At 38.7% G+C, this 19147-nt stretch overlaps 2 protein-coding genes and 1 pseudogene across 3 annotated transcripts in view; 2 read left to right on the forward strand and 1 right to left on the reverse strand.

The window, feature by feature from the left end:
- Window positions 1-19147, forward strand: part of LOC311597496 (olfactory receptor 7D4-like) — a gene marked incomplete at both ends in the record, with an annotated part of 336911 nt that overhangs the window by 272428 nt on the left and 45336 nt on the right. The gene's annotated exons all lie outside the window — the stretch shown is intronic.
- Window positions 4766-7673, reverse strand: LOC311597500 (ski-like protein; annotated as a pseudogene). Its single transcript has 3 exons — window positions 6595-7673; window positions 5838-5996; window positions 4766-5331 (listed from the first exon to the last, which is right to left on the reverse strand). The product of its transcript is annotated as a ski-like protein (transcript).
- On the forward strand, window positions 10984-11919 carry LOC311598226 (olfactory receptor 7D4-like; the record flags this gene model as incomplete). Its single annotated transcript, XM_084783241.1, has 1 exon — window positions 10984-11919. The coding sequence occupies one exon, from the start codon at window positions 10984-10986 to the stop codon at window positions 11917-11919; it is 936 nt and encodes a 311-aa protein (XP_084639367.1).

A 19147-nucleotide genomic window follows, 5' to 3' on the forward strand; every position in this document is an offset into this window, starting at 1 on the left:
GTGCTGTGTTAAAAGAGGCCTAAAATAAATGACCAAGTGTCAGAGGCCCAAAGTTTAAACCAACACTGGCTACTGAGTCCTGTTGACCTATATTCCTTTTTGCCTCTTGTGACTCTATGCCCTGATGGTCATGGGGTTTCAGAGACCCTCCCCACAATCCCAAACCAGATATAAAAAGGGGGAAAGAAAAAAAACTTCATAACACCAAAATAACAGGGATCAACAAACACTTCCATTAGTGTCTCCCAAAATCAATAGTTATAATCCCCCTCCCCAAAAAAGACACAGACCAACATAATGGATGCATTCAAGAAACATACGAAACATAACACAAAGGATAGATGTCATCAAAAGATAAAAGGATGGAAAATATATTCCAAGCAACTAGATATAAAAAAAGAAGCTACTATAGCTATTTTAATATGTGACAAAATAGGCTGTGAGCTGAAACTAATCTAAAGAGACAGAAAATCTAAAGACATACTCATAAAAGGAAACTCCATCAAGAAGGTATTGCACTTCTTAACATCTGTGTCCCAAACACAAGAGAAACAAAGTTTGCCAAAGAGACATCACTAAATCTTAAATCACATATTGACCCTTGCACACTGTTGGTGGGTGAGTCCAATACCCTGCCCTCACCAATACCCAGGTAATCCAGCCAAAACTAAACAGCCAAATACTGGAGTTAACTGATATCATAAACCAAATTAACATAACTGATAGTAAAGAACATTTCACCTAAATACAGAATATATCTTCATCTTAGCACCTCATAGAATACTTTCCAAAATTAAACACATATTCAGAAACAAAACAATTCTCAACATATGCAAGAAAATTGAAACAGCATCCTGCTTCCTATCTGATCACCACAGATTAAAGCTAGATGTGAACAATAGAAACATCAAAAAGCTTAAGGACTCATGGAAACTGAAACTCACTACTGAATAAAAAGGTGGGTTAAGATGAAAATTAATAAATAAACTAAATACTTCCTGAATGCACAACATACCCAAACTTATGGGGCACAATAAAGCCAGTTCTAAAAGTCAAGTTCAAAGCACTGAGTGCCTATCTTTAAAAAAAAAAAAAGAGCCGGGCGTGGTGACACATGCCTTTAATCCCAGCACTCGGGAGGCAGAGGCAGGCGGATCCCCGTGAGTTCGAGGCCAGCCTGGTCTACAAAGTGAGTCCAGGACAGCCAAGGCTACACAGAGAAACCCTGTCTTGAAAAACCAAAAAAAAAAAAAGAGAGAGATTTCATACCAGTAATCTAACAACACACCAGAAAGATCTAAAAAACAAACAAAAGAACAAAAACCCAGTCACACCCAAAATAAATAGATAGCAATAAATAATCAAACTCAGGCCAAAGATCAATAAAAAAGAAACAACAAATATTCAAACTATCAAAGAAACAAAGAGTTGGTTCCCTGAGAAAATAAAAAACGTTGGCAAACCCTTGGCCAAATTCACTAAAAGGTGGAAAAAGAAGATCCAAGTTCACAAAATTAGACCTGAAAAGGGGCACATAAAAAAAAAGATACTATACTCTATACCAATTTATAAATCTAAAAGAAATGGATAATTTTCTCAATAAATAGTACATGCTAAAGTTAAATCAAGATACATAAGTTAAATCATGATAAGATAATCGATTTAAACAGGTGTATAGGGAGATAGAATGTAAACTCACTGTGATTTTTGTATTGCTTGAGAGATTCTGTTGGGGTGTATAAACTGTGAGAAGGAGGATAGGAAGAGGAAGGAAAAGAAGAGGGACAGGAAGAAGGAAAAACGATAAGGATAAGAAGAAGGAGAAGAACACGGAGAATAAGGATGAAAATAAGAAGATAATAATAAAACAAAGAACAAGCAGCCTGTTAAAACCTACCTGCTGGAGTCTGTCTTACTTCGTCATCTAGTGTAAGTAAGTGTGTGTGTGTGTGTGTGTGTGTGTGTGTGTGTGTGTGTGTGTGTGTGTGTATGCACGCGCACGTGCACTCGCGTACATCATTCTTTTCTCTCCTTCTTTCCCTTTCCTTTTTAGACACTTGCCACCATCAGTGGAAGCCCCCGCTTGTCACCATCAGCTCTAGGCCCCCCTCGCCACCATCAGCTCTAGCCCTGCTAGGAGCCATCAGCCCTAGCCCCGCTCAACACCATCAGTGGAAGCTACTGCCGGTAACTATTAGTTCCGGCTTGGAAGGTTGCCCTCAGAGAAAGTCTACAGGGTCACCAGTCAGCCAGGCACAGGATTCATGCCCCACCTCAGTTTACCCTGGTTGATGTCAAAACTGGACATCGATAGTATTACAGAATTCCAATCTTGTTTTTCAACTTATATGGTGCAGTGTAAATTAAAGTTACTTTCAACAGTAATAGATATGATATTTACAGTTGATTAAAAAATATTTTTAAGGACATTCAGACATAAGCCTATGGCACATCCTTTCATCTTGTGGAAAGTGAAGACGATGCTAACCAATGTCAAGAGGCAAATTTCGTCAAAAGACTAGAAGAATTACATTTACTAAGTAGCATATAAGCAGCTTAGTTTTGAGTAAGTCCAAAACGTAAATGTTGTAAGTCCTCGACTCTGCCTCCCACGCTGCCAAGCTGTGATACAACTAGTGACAACTCAGCTACAGCTATGTTAGAAGCCTGTGGCTTTCGTTTCTCCAGACCTAAATAGAATGACATATATGGGGCCAGACAGTGGTGGCACACGCCTTTAATCCCAGCACTTGGGAGGCAGAAGCAGGCGGATCTCTGTGAATTCGAGTCCAGCCTGGTCTACAGAGTGAGTCCAAGACAGCCAAGGCTACATAGAGAAACCATGTCTCCAAAAAAAAATCAAAAAAGGAAAGGAAAGGAAAGGAAAGAAAGAAAGAAGGAAGGAAGGAAAGAAAGAAAGGGCATATATGGTCCCTGTGCTATTAGCATTTGAAGGAGGTTACAGAAGGCAAAACATCAAATTATGGAGCTAAATAGTAGAGCAAATCCACATTGAGATCACAATATATTTAGAAAACAAACTCCCCTTTGGAAAGTGGAAACGTTGCTTTTAGACTTGAGTATCATGAAAGTAAGTATGACCATAAGTGATAACCCAGGCCTGTGATGTCCCACACCACTGGTACAGTGACAGCCTTAACTCTAGGTTACTCCTAAGCACAGATCTCAGGTCACTGCACACAGAGCCATGAGACAGCACTGGGAACAGGAAACTGAGATGACGATGCCCACGAAGCTTTCAGGAACCTCCCTAAGAACCAGGGCCAGCTGTGGTCAGACTCACACCTGTCAACCTAGCACATGGGAGACAGAGGCCAGCTGTGGTCGGGCTCACACCTGTCAGCCCAGCACATGGGAGACAGAGGCCAGCTGTGGTCGGGCTCATACCTGTCAACCTAGCACATGGGAGACAGAGGCCAGCTGTGGTCAGACTCACACCTGTCAACCTAGCACATGGGAGACAGAGGCCAGCTGTGGTCGGGCTCACACCTGTCAACCTAGCACATGGGAGGCAGAGCTTGCAAGAGGATCCCTGAAAACTGAGGCAAAACAAAACAAAAAGAAAAAAAATTACAAGGCTCACTGAAAATTTTCCCTAGTAAATTTCAAACCAACCATCAACTAATGTGAAATTTGCTGGTAAAAATATCAGACTTTATGTGCAAAAAATGAAAACAAAGCAAATTGCAGAGGCTGCCCTTCCCAAATCATGAAATTCATTTGTTATCTAAAATTCCTGCTTGTAGCAGATACTTCAATTGTGGATTATTAACCTATCAGATATTATTAGTTGACTGTAAATTCCTGATTTTAAGATTAGTCATAATGGTCCATTCGTGCAAGTTTTAAGATAACACTTAGACATATAAAAGTCCAAAATAACCTTCAAGATATTTAATATTTTATAATTTAAAAGAAAAAATACATTATATAAGTTTTAATAAGACCTTTATAAGACTACATATAAAAACTGTACACGAGGATTAGGAGTTACATAGGAACCAATGCACATCAGTGGAATCCATTTTCCTTGTGAACGTATTTTCACACCACTATTGACAATACAATTTCAGAAATCGTTTCAATTTTCCAAAGTCATACACACATATTTAGATATAGCCACTCTTAAAAAAGACAAATGACAAATGGCTTCTTGTGTGCAGCATCAGGGCACAGCAAAGTGTGCCCCCCCACTGTATGCTGGGGTGCTGGTACTATCATCTGATCAGTAAGATCCCTCTTGGAGGAAACCAGAAGAAATTCATTCCACAGCCCGAACAAAGGAAAAACGGATTTGGTGTCTAAGAATGCGGAGCCGCTGTAATGCCGAGAAGGAAGATTCAGAGCGAGGAGGTCTGCGTCAAACATTACCTCTCTATCTAAAGCCAAGCCTGAAATGTGCATAACAAAATTAGCATGGCTATTTTCTACTACATAATACAGATTTTGAAAGCATGTAACTGTTTGGCTTGTCTCAGAAACACAGGTAGACTGTCTAAAGGTGGAACTACATAGGTAATCATTACCAAGCCAACTAGAAAAAAAATACAAAGCAGCATACATTTTCATTCATTTGGAAAATGAAAAATTTTATGTACTAATGTATAACCTTCATTTTTGCTGCCTTATGAATGAACAGAATGCCTAGTTATCTTCATTCAGATAAGATATTAGAATTCAATTTTTAAAGCAAGTGACAAACCAAGCCCTGTTAACCAAATCCAGGCAGCCTCTCCCTCAGCCCCTAGTCCTTGGCGGTCTGTGATGACGTCACAATCTGCAGCGTCAGCTCCTTTATCATCATCTCTAGCTTTTGTCTGGCATTGTGCTCCTGCCTGAGTTCATCTTGGGAGTTCTTGCCTGTCTGCCTCCGCATGGTCTAGCCTCTGCCAACTGTGGCGCATACTCAGTGTCTTTGTCTTTCTCTGTTTGAGTCACAGGCACACTGCTGTTTCATCACCTGCTCCAACTTTTTCTCTAAGTCTCTCTGCTCAATATAAAACTCCTCCATCCTCTGAGCGAGCTCACTCTGCAAAGACTCAAGCTCTTTCTGCGGATTCTGTTGCTCTTCAGTGAGCTCCTTCATTGCCTTTGAGCTGCTCAGCATCTCCGCTTCCACCTGAAGCTGCTGCTGCTTTTGCAGGGTCGAATTCGGCTTCTCCTGCTGTTTGACACAAGTTCTCATCACATCTTCCATAATTTTTCCCTTGTCATCTTCACAAGTCACATCTCTGACCAGAAATGGAGAGGAAGCTTCAGCATCGCGCTTGCTCGTGTCTCTTACTAAGTTGCTAACAGTAGGCTTGAGAGAGAGAATTTTTAATTAGCTCTCTAAATGAGCCAAGACCCCTCATCCAATCTTATGGTGTTTGTTTAATCCCCCTTGAGGCCCACACACAATGTTCCAGGTTTGAGTTTAACCAGATGTGTTGTTAGCTTAGATGAACATCTACCCTCGGGTTCTGAGAAAAACAGGAACCAAGGACTGTTCCCGTGTGACTAAGTTTGACCTTACTCCGGATCTGCCTACGCAATATGCTAATGTTCAAATGTTTGAAACAACCAATCATGTGTGGCTGCGCCAAAACACCCCATCCCCCTCCGACCCTTGCCCATATAAACCCCAAGCCCCTGGGCTTCTGGGTCGACTCCTCTGTCTCCTGCATAAGATACGTGTCGACCCAGAGCTCCGCCAATAAACTACCTCTTGCGTTTACAGCAAGACGGTCATTCCTGTGTCTTTGGGTGCGCGCCATCCTGAGGCTTGAGTGAGGGTCTCCCTTCGGGGCTCTTTCAGGCTCAGATTTCTTTTTTACTTGTGGAATTATTTGACATAGATGGGTTTATCTCTGTTTTGATGACATCTTTAGCCTGGGGTACAGCAGATGGGAGTGACACATTTGGCGCAGCCACTTTATCACACATCTACAAGTAATAGCTGGGGTGTAAAAACGAATGCGGCTGACTAAGTGTCCCTCAGTAGAAGAATGGATAAAGAAACTGTGGTACATATACACTATGGAATACTACTCAGCTATTAAAAACAAGGAATTCCCAAAATTTGTGAACAAATGGATTGAACTAGAAGTGATCATAATGAGTGAGCTAACCCAGAAGCAGAAAGACTCAAATGATGGGTGGATCTGAGCCCAGGGGTTATGCTTGATCTAAGGCACCAACTAAGAACAAAACGTGCAGTCATAATCAAACCCCTACCCAGATCTAGCCAAGGGACAGAACATTCTCCACACAAAAGTGGAGACTGGGACTGACTCTCACAGGATCTCTGGTGCCCCATATTAGGCCATGTCCCTTTGTTGGGGAGGCCCAATGGCACTCGGAGGAAGGATAGCGGTCTACCAAGACTTGATACCCTAGCACCATATTCAGGGGGAGGAGGTCCCCCTCAGTCACAGTCATAGGGAAGGGGGATTGGGGTGAAAGTGGGAGGAAGGGAGGAATGGGAGGATGCATGGGATGGGATAGAAAATGAGATGTAATATGAATTATTTTATTTTTCAATAAAAATGTGTTATTATTTAAAAATTCGAATGCGGCTGAGAAACTGGCCACCTTCCTGTTTTATAATGGGATACCACGATGGCGATTCCATTCCTGATGGCAGCTCTGTCTTTGATTGGGTTCTCTTTCCATTTCTCATGCCAAAATTCTCCTTCATTTCTTCTAATATTATGTTCAGTTTCTTTTCTTCGAGTGTGCCTAGGTATTTTTGGTTCACATGAAGGTAACAGTGCCACCAGTGGCAAGTTCCCTTGTCAGGTGATCTGTGAGAATACATGACAAATGTCTGAGGTGCAAACTTTCCACAGCATTCCAGACACCGGATACAGGGGGTATCGGGATGGACATAAAACTGGGGAGCAAAGGGACCCAGGTATTCGTGTTCCACTTCAAACGCACTGCCAATTTCCTTTAAGTGCACCCAGGAGCTTTTAGCAGGAAGTATGCTACCATTTTGAGGAAAAGTTCACAGCCTCAGTAAAGCATTGCAGAGTCTTTGTGCATTAGTCAATGTGATCAGCCCACAAGACAGGGCGTTGAGTGGAAGTATTCCTAGGACCTTTAAGATATGAAGCTGATCTAAAGCACACCTATATGTACAGCTCATCACACACTGTTTATTTGCTGGAGTGAAAATTCTCAGAGAACAGAATTTAAGACTTGTGGCAAACAGAGTCTCTTTTCTCCTCCAACTTAAAAACAAGAAATAGACTCCCCTTCCATAACAGTCTGAGTGAGCTCGGCGGAGCTATCTGAAGGAACGAGAGGAGGACCGGAGAGAACGTGAGGAGACGGAAGAGGCAGGAACACAGTTGGTGACATGCTTTCTTGGGACTATCAAGCAGAAAACGCCAAGGAGGTCTGACTACTTAAACGGAATTGTGCCAGCGTGTGTTTCAGACCCGGGTTTAAATTGGGAGTTTCAGGGACAGAAGTACAGTTTCGCTTAGCATGCTCGTCATCGGTCTCCACTGCCCCATCACCATAGTCATCCAAGAGCTCCGCCTTCACCTTGGCCAGCGTCTTGCCGTTGGTATGAATGTCTGTCATCATCTTTTTCACAGGAGGACTGCCATCAGTTTTTTTATTTGAACCCTGGACAAGGAGAAACCAGCCTGTAGGTTTTTCATGGCTGCACTGGTGTTTTAAATAATTATGTCTGCAATTGGCATGTTGTGCTCAAGTGTTAATTTGACAAAGGTATACAAATACTTATGACTCACCTAGAAATCTTTAGTTTCCAAGGGTGAATTTTCTGAATAGAGTTATACAACTTTGTTTGGTTTTAGTTATACCTTATGATATAATCGAAAATGCTATAAAACTTTGTTTCTAATGATAAAAAAATTAATCAAAAGCACACTTCTGAGGAAAATCTTGTATTCTTGAGCACTTCGAATATTTGTATTAAAATGAGGCTAATTTCTCAATTCAAGATGATCAAGGTTTACTGTAATGGTTAAGTTTGGTGGGTTTGTTTTTTAAAAGCAAAACATATGGCAAGTTTATGCCATTAACATATCCTAAAACTACACCCAAATATGAGTTACAATGATGCAACAGATTTAATTTTTGCCAAGAACACCAAAAACGAGGCAAGTATCTTCACTGAAAATGGTGGTGAGTTGCTCTGTGCTGACAAATTGAAGCCTTGTCTAAATCTCCCCACCAGTAAGGAGAGCCTGGCTCCACCTGAACTTCTGTAACTAAGCACACTCTACACTGAATGAAAAGGCTGCCCTGTTATCTTCAGGGATTACAGCTCATTCCTCTTTTAATTGATCTGTCCCTGCCGTCACCGCTGCTCACCTGCCAACTTCACTGTCTACTTTTTATCTATAATCAATCATATTATGTAGTATTTCTTAACATAATCTGCACATTAAACACTTATTATTTTATTTGAATTATATTAATATATAATTACAAGGAAAAATAAAGACTTCTTTTCTGAAACAATGTCGTGGATAACAAATATCCACTCACTCTCCAAAATTCCAGACAGATGTCAAAAAGAGATAATCACAAAAGTTAATCCTTCCTTAGAAGTCTTTTTAAACAAGCTGCCCTTAGAGGAAAGAAGCCTATCTCTTCCTGTTAATGTTCTCATGGATACATAATTGATCAAATTTTTTCCTTTTTGCAATCTTTTTTTCCCTTGGGGGAGTGAAGAGTGTTGGGACCTGGAAAGGCACTAGAACAATTTATTTAATGAGGAGCTCTGGTAGTTAAGTAATTTCAATGATAGAAACTTCTACCAATGTTCCTCACATGGAATTATATTATTCTAGTCTCCATGATAATATATGTTGACTTCCTGAGAACAGGTTATGGAAATAGAAAGCCTCAGTGATGAATGCCTGAAAGAATCTGTAATTCTGGTCAAGTCGGTGAATTTAAAGGTAAGTTAACAGCAGCAAGAGGAGGAGGAGAAGGAGGAAGAGGAAGTAAAAGAAAAAAATTTTCTTTGTCTATAGAAAAATAACAATGAGAATGTGTTAGAATCACATTGTCTCTGAAGGTCAACTCTGTGTTTTGAGGTAACATTAGTTTTTACAGATGTGATTTTTTTTTTCTGTTCTTACTCATTTCTTTCTCTCACTCTTTGGAATTTGGAGCCTCACATCAAGAATAGTAATTTTTGCCCAAAAGTTGTTGAGTTGTTGACAAACACAACTCTCTGTATGTGTGCATGTGTGTGTGTGTGTGTGTGTGTGTGTGTGTGTGTGTGTGTGTGTACTTTTTGTTGTGTTTGGGAGTTTTATGCTTGTTTGTTTGTTTTGGTCTTACTGATTTTCTGTTTCAGTTTGTCTATTTTGATTTGTCATTGGACATCCCAAAGTTTTGTTTGTTTGGTAGAGATTTCAAGAGAGAAAGAAGGAGAATAAGCATGAAATTTGGCAGGTAGGAAAGTGGACACGATCTTGGAGGAGTTGTAAAACAGGAAAGAATATGACAAAAAATAATGTATGTAAAAAAGCTACATGACACTAAGGAATTCTAAAAGCAGGAGAAATAGTCTTCCTGGAGGATGAACACTCCAATTAGACTGAATTGTCATCACTGGAAACAAATACACACAAGTAACGTTATATAGACTGACTAGATTATATCTATATGTTTAGAAGTGTGGGGTGTGAGTTAACAACAATTAATGAAGAAGAACAAGGATTATATAAGAGGGTTTCAAGGACGTTAAGTGATGGGGAAATGATGTAATTATATTATAATCTCAAAAGTTAAAATAAATAATTTAAAAGTAAATATTTTGCCATTTTCCATTTTAAGATAAGTAATCTCTTACAGTCACCAATTCTCTTTCAAGCTTTTCTTTCAAATGTACTCTCCTTCTAGACATTCTACATGCAATTATTTACTATTAGTAAATTATCTATTATGATTAACAGCTCAGCAAAAATCTGTTATGTACCAGGTATTGTTACTTTTGTCATACTTGATTTTTCTATCATGTTACCTAAGATTTTTACTAAATCATTTGAATCATAATATCATTTGTTACTTTCAGTTGTAATTATGTTTCACTTTTGTATTCCAGTGAATGTTTACTTAGAGTTATTTATGAGGCTGACCATTCGGTAAAGGTCCCTTTTTATATAACTAATTCCATCCTTTTATTTTAGAATAAATTTTAAATTTTCAGAAAAATATGATTATAATTGGACAAGACTAAATTAACATATTAATGGATTCATGACATATTTACTACTATTGTGATATTTTGTAGACTATGGTTTAAAATCAATCATTAGGATATTGGCCTTGGTTGGTTTGTTTTCTGAAATCCCTCATCTTTAGAATGTAACAACAAAAATAACTGTTTCCTTTTTTCAACCACATTTTTCTTGGAATTACAGTTATCACATATTACTATAGCAAATTATATTGCCTAACATCTTTATGTTAGGTGGACTTATATTACTAAAACTGCTATTAACTTTTCATCAGGTTATTATTCTAAAATTTGATATGAATATAGTTTATTCTATTCAGTTTTTTGTTAGTTAATTGTTATATCAATAAGTATAAACTCAGAAAATAAGCATGGATTGGATTACAAATACATATTCTATTTACTACAAAACGTCAAGAACAAGGAAATGATATGGTTGTAAAGGAACATTGAATTGTCTTATGACCATTTTATAGCTAGTTCATATCAACAAATTAATTGGGAATTTAAATAATTGAGTGAATATAAAGTAAAAAAGATTTCTTCCAGATAAGATAAAATTTTTGAAATATTACAAGCATTTAAGTGAAATGAGATAACTCTTGGCTTAGGACATTAAGATAATGAGAAGGATCATGAAAATCAATAACATCCGTCCAGCCATGAGAGTGTGAAGTAATGTGGGACTGATGTCAGTGTTCATGATTTCTGAACATTTTATTATTTTTCCAAGGAGAAAAGCCTCAGGAATGGGAAAAGAAAACCACACAGAAGTATCACAGTTCCTCGTACTGGGCCTCTCAGATGATCCTAAATTGCAGCCTATTCTCTTCGGGATGTTCTTACTTATGTATCTGGTCACTGTGCTTGGGAACCTGCTCATCATCTTGGCTGTCATCTCTGATTCTCACCTCCACACTCCCATGTATTTTTTCCTCTCCAACCTCTCATTTGTGGACATTTGTTTTACTTCTACTATAGTCCCAAAGATGCTGGTGAACATCCACACAAAGAGCAAAAATATCTCCTACATACAATGTCTCACTCAAGCCTATTTTTTTATGGTTTTTGCAGGAATGGATAATTTCCTACTGGTTGTTATGGCCTTTGACCGCTTTGTAGCCATCTGTCATCCCTTAAACTACACGGTCATTATGAATCCTCACTTCTGTGGCCTCCTTGTTCTAATGTGCTGGATCATCACTTTATCAGTCTCTCTTCTCCATAGTCTACTATTGAAGCAACTAACCTTCTCTATGGGCACTGAAATCCCTCATTTCTTCTGCGACTTACCTCAGCTTCTCAAAGTAACAAGCTCTGATATTCTCATCAACAATATCGCATTGTATGTGTCTACTACATTGTTTGGTGTGTTTCCTGTCATTGGCATCCTGTTCTCTTACACTCAGATTGTTTCCTCCTTATTGAAGATGTCTTCTGTAGTCAGCAAGTATAAAGCCTTTTCCACCTGTGGGTCTCACCTCTGTGTGGTCCTCTTGTTTTATGGTACAACACTGGGCGTTTACTTGAGTTCTGCTGGGACCCATTCTTCTCAAGGAAGCACTGTAGCCTCAGTGATGTACACTGTGGTCACCCCCATGCTCAACCCATTCATCTATAGCCTGAGGAACAAAGATGTGAAGGGGGCTCTGGTAAGAATCTTTAGAGTAGGTTCTTGTCCCTAATGTATCACTACCAAAAGACTAAGTAAACACTGCAGCTCTTGAGACAAATTCTGCGGATTTTAATATCATATTTATATACTGAAAAATGCTTGCTATATTACTTCTGGTTCCAGAAGCACCACCACTTTGTTTCATGTGTGTTGACAGCAGCCATTTCCATAGTCACTGTTTTTGGGGTTTGTTTTTCTTTTGAGTAAAAGATTTTCAATATTTTCAACTTAGCCAGTTGTAGTACAGGTGTTTTGTTTTGTTTAAGATTTCTTATTGACTTTAAATTTAGGATGGCTCAACAACCTGAGTTCAATCCCCAGCATCTATATAGGAATAAAATGGCAGACTCGCCCAAGTTGTCCTCTGATCTCCACATTCATGCCATCTCACACACACACACACACACACAGAGAGAGAGAGAGAGAGAGAGAGAGAGAGAGAGAGAGAGAGAGAGAGAGAGAGAGAGAGAGAGGACAGAGACAGAGGCAGAGACAGATGCAATAAAATTTGTTAGAATTTGCTAAAGTGTTTATTTTTTCTGCGAATTCTTTGAAAATACTTATAATTGTTCTTTTGAATCTTTTGTCTGAATTTCATCTATGTTGTTCTTTTTCTTTTACTGTTTTTTTTTCTTTTTTTGTTTTTGGAGTTTTTTAATTCATTTTACATCCCTATTGTAGCCTACTCCCTCATCAGCTCCTGTTCCCTCTTTCCCTTCCTCTTGACCCCTACACCTTCCCCTGTTACTCAGAAAGGAAGAAACCTCCTCCCCTATCATCTGACCTCAGCCTATCACCAGGACTGCCTGCATCTTCTTCCTCTGTGACCTGGCAAGGCTCTTCCCACTAGGGGGAAATGATCAATCAACAGACAACAAAGTCAATTTCAGAGACATAGCCTGTCCCCATATTAGGAGACCCACATGGAGACAGAGCTGCCTATTGACTACATCTGAGCAGGGGCTCTAAGGCCTCTCCATGGTCCTTGGTTGGTGCATCAGTCTCTGCAGGCCTCCCTGGGCCCAGATTTGTTGGCTCTGCTGGTCTACTTTTGAAGCTCTTATTCCCTCCTGGTCCTTCTATTCCCCCAACTCTCCCACAAGACTCCCTAAGCTCTACCCAAAGTTTGGGTGTGAGCCTCAGCTTCTTCATCAATGCCCTGCTGGTTGGAGTTTTTCAGAGGACATTAATGGTAGGATCCCAGCCTGTTACCTCTCTTCAGTGGCATCCAGTGTCCATTCTATTTAACCCTCTGAATATGTATTAAGCCTCCTCCCTTAGGTCCTCTTTGTTATTTAGCTTCTTCAGGTCTATAAGAATGTAGAGTGGTTATCATGTACTATTTGGCTAATAACCGGTTATAAGTGTGTATATATCATGCGTGTTTTTCTCAGTCTGGGTTATCTCATTCCAAATTATCTTTCCTAGTTCTATCCGTTTGCCTGCAAATTTTATAGTTTCCTTATTTTTCATAGCTGAGTAATATTCCATTGTGTAAATATAACACAATTTTTTATCCATTCTTCAGTTGAGGGACATCTAGGTTGTATCCAGATTTTGGCTATTAGGAATAAAGCAGCTATAAACATAGTTGTACAAATGTCCATGTTGTATAGTGGAACATCTTTCAGGTATATGTGCAAGTGTAGTATAGCTGAGTCTTGAGATAGCACTATGCCCATTTTTCTGAGAAAGTGCCAGATTGATTTCCAAAGTGGTTGTACAAGTTTGAACTCCCACCAGCAATTGAGGAGTGTTCTGCCTATCTCCACATCCTTGCCAGCATGTGCTGTCACTTGACTTTTTTATCTTAGCCATTCTGACAGGGGTAAGATAGAATCTCAAGGTTGTCTTGATTTGCACTTCCCTGGTGACTAAGGATGCTGAACATTTCTTTTAAGTGTTTCCTGGACATTTGATACTCCTCTGTTGAGAATTCTCTGTTAATTCTCTGTATTTCATTTTTAATTGGATTATTTGGTTTGTTTGTGTTTAATTTCTTCAGTTCTTCAGTTCTTTATATATTTTGGATACTAGCCCTCTGTTAGATGTAGGGTTGGTGAAGATCTTTTTCCAGTCTGTAGGTTGTTCTGTTGACAGTGTCCTTTGCCTTACAGAATCTTTTTCAGTTTCGTGAATCTCATTCATTAATTGTTGGTGTTCTGTTGAGGAAGTTGTCTCCTGTGGAAGAGTTCAAGGCTCTTCCCCCACTTTTTCCTAAAAGATTTCATGTGTCTGGTTTTATGTTGAGGTCTTTAATCCACTTGGACAGGAGTTTTGTGCAGGATAATAAGTATGGATCTATTTGCATTTTCTACGTGTAGACACCCAGTTAGACCAGCACCATTTGTTGAGGATGCTATCTTTTTTCTATTATATGGTTTTGGCTTCTTTGTCAAAAATCAAGTATTGATATATATATATATATATATATATATATATATATATATATATATATCTTCACTTCAATTCCATTGCTCCATCAGTCTGTTCTATGCCAGTACCATGCAGTTTTTATTAATGTTGCTTTATAGTACAGCTTGAGATCAGGGACGGAGATACCTCCAGAAGATTTTTTTGGTACATGGTTGTCTGAGCTATTCAGTTATTTTTATTTGTTTATTTTTCCATATGATGTTGATAATTATTCTTCCAAGAGTTGGAAAGATGGCTCAGCGGGTTAGAGCACTGTCTGCTCTTCCAGGGGTCCTGAGTTCAATTCCCAGCAACCAAATAGTGGCTCACAACCATCTATATTGTGATCTGATGCCTCCTTCTGGCCTACAGGTATACATGCAAATAAGAGTAGTCATATACATAAAATAATAATAAATAAATAATAAATATTTTTTTAAAATAATTATGTTGGTATTTTGATGGTAATTGCATTTAATCTGTAGGTTGCTTTTAGTAAGATGACCATTTTTATTTACTATGTTAGTCCTACCTATCCATGAGCATGAGAGACCTTTCCATCCTCTGATAAATACTTCAATTTTTTCTTCATAGACTTGAGGTTTTTTCATACAAGTCTTTCATTTGTTTGGTTAGAGTCATACAAAAATACTTTATGGTGTGTGTGTGTGTGTGTTGTGAAAAGTGTTGTTTCTCTGATTTCTTTCTCAGCCCATTTGCCTTTTGTAAAAAGGAGGGCTATTGGTTTTTTTTTTTTTTAGTTAATTTCGTATCCAGCCACTTTGATGAAGATGTTTATCAGCCATAAGGGTTCTCTGGTAAAATTTTGCAGGTCACTTATGTATACTATCATATCATCTGCAAATCATGATACTTTTACTTCTTCCTTTCCAATTTGTATCCCCTTGATCTCCTTTAGTTGTCTTATTGCTCTAGTTAGGACTTCAAGGACTATATTGAGGAGATACAGAGAGAGTGGACAGCCTTATCTTGTCCCTGATTTTAGTGGAATTGAAGGTTATAGATCTTGATGGCTGGAAATTTGGCATCTGACCAGGGAAGTAGATTGAGCTCAAGGACCTGAAAGGCTGTGGATGAGTGATACAAAGCTGCTGGGATTCTAAGATTCCACAGAGAGGAAATGTGTACTTTAACTGGAGATGGGAGCAATGTTTAGGTTGTGGGGCATTGGAAAGTCAGCTCCGTATGGACCCTCAGATGCTGAGAATTTGGGTGTTTGCAAGAATGGCATGTTAATGTTTACATATATATATAATTTTGATAATTTCAAAATGTATGCAATAAAATGTGAACATACTATAATAATTGAACATTCAATTTTTTATTTCTTTATAAGGGGTTTCAATTTTATTCTGTAAAATAACTGATACATGAAAACTGATCTTTACCCTATATCTTTACTGAATTTCTTAGTCCAAATATTTTAGGTATATACTTTATATACCAAAGATCTGTAACAGGCATCCTGGGCCAATATAACTTCTTCCTCTACAATTTTTCATGGATTTAACTATATCTTTTGACAATTTCATATATTTGTATAAAAAATTTTAGTCGTTCCCAAAAGTCTTTTCTTACCTATGAAAGAAAGATAAAGGAAAAGAGAGGCATCCCTGAGTCCAATCTAGTTTTCTTTCTGTATAAGACCAATAAGGACCAGGTCCCTTGGATGGGGAGGCCTGGTGGCACTCAGAGGAAGGATAATAGGTCACCAAGAAGAGACTCGATACCCTATGAGCATATACAGGGGGAGGAGGTCCCCCTCAGTCACAGACATAGGGGAGGGGAGGGGGGTTGGAAGCGGGAGGAAGGGAGGAATGGGAGGATACAAGGGGTGGGCTAACAACTGAGATATAATATGAATAAATTAATAATAAAATAAAATAAAATAAATTGTTAATTATAAATAAATAAATTAATAAATTAATAAATAAAATGTATTCTTTCCATTCAGTAATACAGAATGCAAAGAACATGCCAGAACTAAAGTATATTGTTAATAAAATATTTTTATTTATACAAAAAAAGACCAATAATAACTTATAACCACCTCCCGAAGAAAATAAGCATCTGTAGACCTAGAGAGCAAACAGAAACCTACCCAACCCACCCCCCTAGAGGAAATGAGACATCATTCTCTTAAGATTTTTTCAGGCTGATTTAGGGCAAATAATACCTTGAAGGGGTCCAAAAAATTGGGGGAAATGGTTAAGCAAGCCAGGGATAGCATTTGTGGTCCAGTTTCTAAACATTGCGCAATTTCAATCTTAATAGGAGTCCTGTGTGGGACAGTCTGAAATGATGGATCAGTTAGGAACAGAAGCTTTCTACAACTCTTTCCTGGAAGCTGTCCAATTCTTATGGGTGACAGCAACTGAGGTGCCTGTGCCTGGAACACAGGGGATGCAGGATGTCAGCATGCAGCATGCTAAGAGAAATGAATCCTGTCAGATCTGATCCAGCATCAGTGTCCAGTTCCTTTCTTCTGAAAACATAATTTCTCACAAGCATTATACAGCTCTAACATTAAAATTGTATGAGATGTGTGGGATGTACAGAGCAATTAAGTCTGGTCCTCTGGTCATTGCATGAGCAGAAGTAAGCCATCTGCAAATCTTCCTTCATGCCATACTATGAATGGCCTCTAATAATAAGTCACAGAGAAGCTGTGGCCAACATAAAGCCTTGTCTATGCATAGACATTCGTATCTCAGCCACTCTCAGAGCTATTCCCACGTACTGGCATTAGCAATATAAATTACCTGCTTGTTCTGTAGTTTGAATTCTTTATATCCTGAGTGCAGCCCCCTCCCCCATCATCTCCTAATCCCATCCCTTCCCTCATCCCTTCTCCCTCACTCCCCTAGTCCTTAGAAAGGGGAGCCCTCCTCCTCTAACGTCTGACTTCAGCTTATCCAGAGTCCTAGGCTGGACTCAGGGACATCGCTCTTTTCCTTTACTATCTTTCATAGTTAAGGAGATAGGAGCTGAGAAGAAAGAAAGAGAGATATAGAAATATTGAGGGACAATAGAACAAAAAGGTAGATTATTGAATCAACTCCTCAACTCAAGGCCTTAATTGCTATTCACAAATAAGGTTATTTTTAATTCATTGGTATAAAATTTTGTATATTGATGCAAATCATGGTCATGTCAAAAACTAGTCTAATTTTATCATAAGAATATATATCCTAGGTCTAACAGATAGATATGATTCTATAGATAAATTAGGTAAAATAGTTAAATAAGGTCTTCAAAAGCCTCAGAGACCTACAGAATATGGCACTTAAAGATGTTTTTATTACTCTAAAGATTCTTTAACAAGACAAGTTAACTCCTGGCAACACCCAGCCTACCTCAAAGAAGATGATCAACATCGAATAACATCCTTATAGAGTTGGCTTCAAACATGGCAAACCAGCCACTGGGCAAAATGTCCTCATTTCTGCCCTAGACAGAATTATGCTTAAAAATGGGCAAGCTTAGATGCAGGCAGAGTCGACAGCCGAACTCTGCCAAGACAAGGTAAGCAAGTCCTCAATAGTTCCTGTCTTGCAAATATGTCTGTCAGAGATATTGGGCTAGAAGGCCAAAGAGGATGCTCCAATGTTATAGAGAGTGTTGGGTTCAGGCAGTAAAATGTCTCAATCATTTTTTTCATTTTGGAAGCTGCTAACCTGCACTTCCAGTTCACTCAGGTATTTAAGTTTTCTTCCTTCTCAAGTCTCTAAGAGGGTTGAAGACCAGATAGTTTAGTCTTACAATTAAGCTTAGTTGGATAGGGGTTAGGATATTTTTAGATCAAGATAGATGTTTTAAGTTAATAAAGATCAGATATTGATTCAGAAATTTAGACCCGACAAGATAGGAAAGATGCTCTCTTCAAGTTTGACAAATACAATAGCCAAATCACTATGAATGTAACATTTATATAACTCCTCATTGTCTCATGGTTCTTTCTGCTGTATGTAGTTTTTTTTATTCGTGTGTAATAATATAAATGTATATGTTTTTAAAAGAAACATAATAAGAAAAATTAAATTAAAAAATGTTTCTTTATGACTTATATCATCTTCTCCCTGGATCCAAAACCATAATTCCCTGCAAGTAATATTCTACCTTCCTACTCTAGATGAGAGAAGAATGAGAGAATGGCAAAGTAGAAGGATCCAGAGGGTCCTAGAAGCCTACAAGTAGAACATTATGATAGGCAGATTTGGGCCCAGGGGTCCCGCTCAAACTAAGGCACCAGCCAAGGACAATACAGGCTGTAAAACTTTAAACCCCTACCCAGAGCTAGCCAATGGTCAGAACATTCTCCACAGTAGAGTGGAGAATGGGATATTACTTTCTCACATACTCTGGTGCCTCACCTTTGACCATGTCTCCTGGAGGGGGAGACCTGGTGGCACTCAGAGGAAGGACAGCAGGTTACCAAGAAGAGACTTGATAACCTATGAACATATACAGGGGGAGGTAATCCCCCTCAGGAACAGTCATAGGGGAGGGGAATAAGGGGAAAATGGGAGGGAGGGAAGAATGGGAAGATACAAGGGATGAGATAACCATTGAGATGTAACAAGAATAAATTAATTAAAAAAAGGAAAAATATTCTACCTTCTTATTCTTTTGGAAGGCCAACAGAGTTGAAATTTATTTATTTATTTATTTATTTATTTATTTTTAATTAATTTATTCATATTACATCTCAGTTGTTAGCCCATCCCACGTATCCTCCCATTCCTCCCTTCCTCCCACTTCCCCCCTACTCCCCTCGAACCCCTACCCAGACTAGCCGATGG

Source organism: Acomys minous, assembly GCF_964271855.1.
Source record: "Acomys minous genome assembly, chromosome: 5".
Classification (NCBI taxonomy): domain Eukaryota; kingdom Metazoa; phylum Chordata; class Mammalia; order Rodentia; family Muridae; genus Acomys; species Acomys minous.